General features: G+C 53.3%; 1 protein-coding gene across 1 annotated transcript in view; it reads left to right on the forward strand.

Moving 5' to 3' along the window:
• The window catches only part of NSUN2 (NOP2/Sun RNA methyltransferase family member 2), a 22,502-nt gene extending 20,516 nt beyond the window's left edge, over positions 1-1,986 (forward strand). Inside the window, exon 9 of the mRNA XM_023523221.1 lies at positions 1,781-1,986. Coding sequence (XP_023378989.1) covers positions 1,781-1,969 — 189 coding nt within the window. The 3' untranslated portion in view covers positions 1,970-1,986. The remainder of the gene's footprint in view (positions 1-1,780) is intronic.
• The last annotated feature ends 99 nt before the right edge of the window (positions 1,987-2,085 follow it).

Genomic DNA, 2,085 nt, shown 5'->3' on the forward strand with positions numbered 1-2,085 from the left:
GACCCATGTTTCCGGGCAGTCCCCGTGGCGTGGGTGCGGGCCAGGGAGCGTTCCCCTCGGATGGCGGGAGTGTTCATGGGCGTTGGACTCGCACGGTCCCTGCGTCCTGGCCAGGAGCGGGAGAGCTGGGAACGCTCAGAGCAGCACAGCTGACAGAAGCAGAGCCCCAGCCACGTTTAAAAAATAAACGCAAAAAAAAAGTGGAATTAACTTTAATGTTTCACTTATTCCAGTATATTTAAAGTGTCGTTTCCGTGTATCCAGAATTAGAAGTTAAGGTATTTCATGTGTTTTCTTAGTAAGTTTTTAAAAGCAGTGTGCATTTTACCTCTCTCGTTAACTCAGCGTCTTCACAGGGGTCAGAAGGCACGCGTGGCCGGTGGCTGCTGCGCGCACGGCCCGGGCTGAGGGCCCGGCATCCGCGCGTGTGCTGTGGGCTCCCTTGCACTGGGGCCGCCTTGACGTTTTGCCACGTGGTTGCCTGTGTACACGGGTTTTGAACTTTTCCTTCAGTTCACCTCCTGAGATGCGGCGTCTTACTTTTTAGAACCACGTGGTGCCATTTAAACATTAACTTCTCCCGTTTTCTGTTATTATATCACTTCTTACTCATTTTATTGAGTAGCTATGTTTTGGTCACCTGTCCTATGAGGCAGCCCAGCTCGGCGCTGCCAGGGCCATGCTGATAACTCAGGTGCTTTGTCCCCGGGACACTGGAATCTATTTGAAGTGAAGGCATGTGACATGGGTCTAGAATTTATGTCAGAGAGAGCCATGCTGGCAAGTGCGGCTGGTATTCTGAGGGAGGGAAGATCAGATCACGGAGATGAACTGAGGAAGCTCCTTGGAGTGGGGGCACGTGAGAAGGGCCCCGAGGAAGGCGGCGGCCGTGCCAGGGCGGAGATGGGGGAGGGGCGTGCCATCGTAGCCAGGCTTGTCACAGGGGTTGGGAGGTTGCGTTTTTCTTTTTTTTCCCTGCACTTAAACTGCTCTCGGGGAGGCGGCGTTGCCTGGTGTTAACCGCTCTGGAACCTGAGCAGCCCCTGTGCTGCTGGCTCTGCGACCTCGGGGAGCGTGTTAACTCTGCGCTCCAGTGCCCTCATTTGTGAACTCGCTTCATAGGGTTTGGGGTTAGTACTGTTACCCGTCTGGTGAGTTGTTAGAAAGACGTGTAGTTTTAAGTAACTTTTATATAAGATTTTGTATAAAATGCATGTACAAACTTTAACCTAAGTGAAACATCTCACTCTTAAAACCGAGTTCACACGGCCGCCCAGTGCGAAAGCCCGACATGCAGCAGGCTGCGCCCTCGTCCCCAGCATGCGCTCACCCTTTCGTTGCCCCCTGCGTCTCCGGGCGTCCCAGAGGGTGCACTGCCCTCCCCCGGCTGCGGTTATTCGGGACTTGTCGCTTTCGGCCTCCCTGACATTTAGGGGTGGTGGTGTTCAGGCATTTGCGTCCCGCAGTGTGCCGTGCACAGAGCAGATCCGAGATGAAGACAGGCTGGCATTTCTGCCTACGAAACGGGCCGTCTGTGCTTTTTATGGGGTTGATGTAGAATTGATTTTAACTTTAAAGAAACAATGTCCACGCATCGTTTTTAATAGGAAATAGATTTAAAATACCTTTTAGAAAAATTCTTGTTTTTCTTTTACACGTAAAGGACTATAGAGAATCGTTAAGGTCGATTTTGTGAGCTTAATTTTGTTCATGATTTTCTGGAGCAGTGCAAAGTAGGCTGGCTGCTCTCCGAGTTAAACGGCCTCGTTCCCTGTGACAGCTGCAGGGAGACTCTGCGGAGCTGAGGGCGCCTGCGCAGTCCAGCCCTCCAGGTCCCACGGGAGGGACAGCTGCGGGTCCCTCCGAGCTGGAAAGGACACCAGTCACTGGAATGGGTGACGCGGAAGTAATCGAAAGAACTGAGAACTTAGACGATAACGGAAACAAGAAAGATGGCGTGTGTGGGTGAGAAACAGGGTCGGTCGTGTCTCGAGCCTCGCGTCTGGTGTCCCCGCAGCCGCACAGGCTCACCGGGGTCCCGAGCCTTCTCTGCAGTGGCGTTGCAGCGGGTGGGGCGGGAACATC

Source organism: Pteropus vampyrus, unplaced genomic scaffold (assembly GCF_000151845.1).
Source record: "Pteropus vampyrus isolate Shadow unplaced genomic scaffold, Pvam_2.0 Scaffold385, whole genome shotgun sequence".
NCBI classification, from domain to species: domain Eukaryota; kingdom Metazoa; phylum Chordata; class Mammalia; order Chiroptera; family Pteropodidae; genus Pteropus; species Pteropus vampyrus.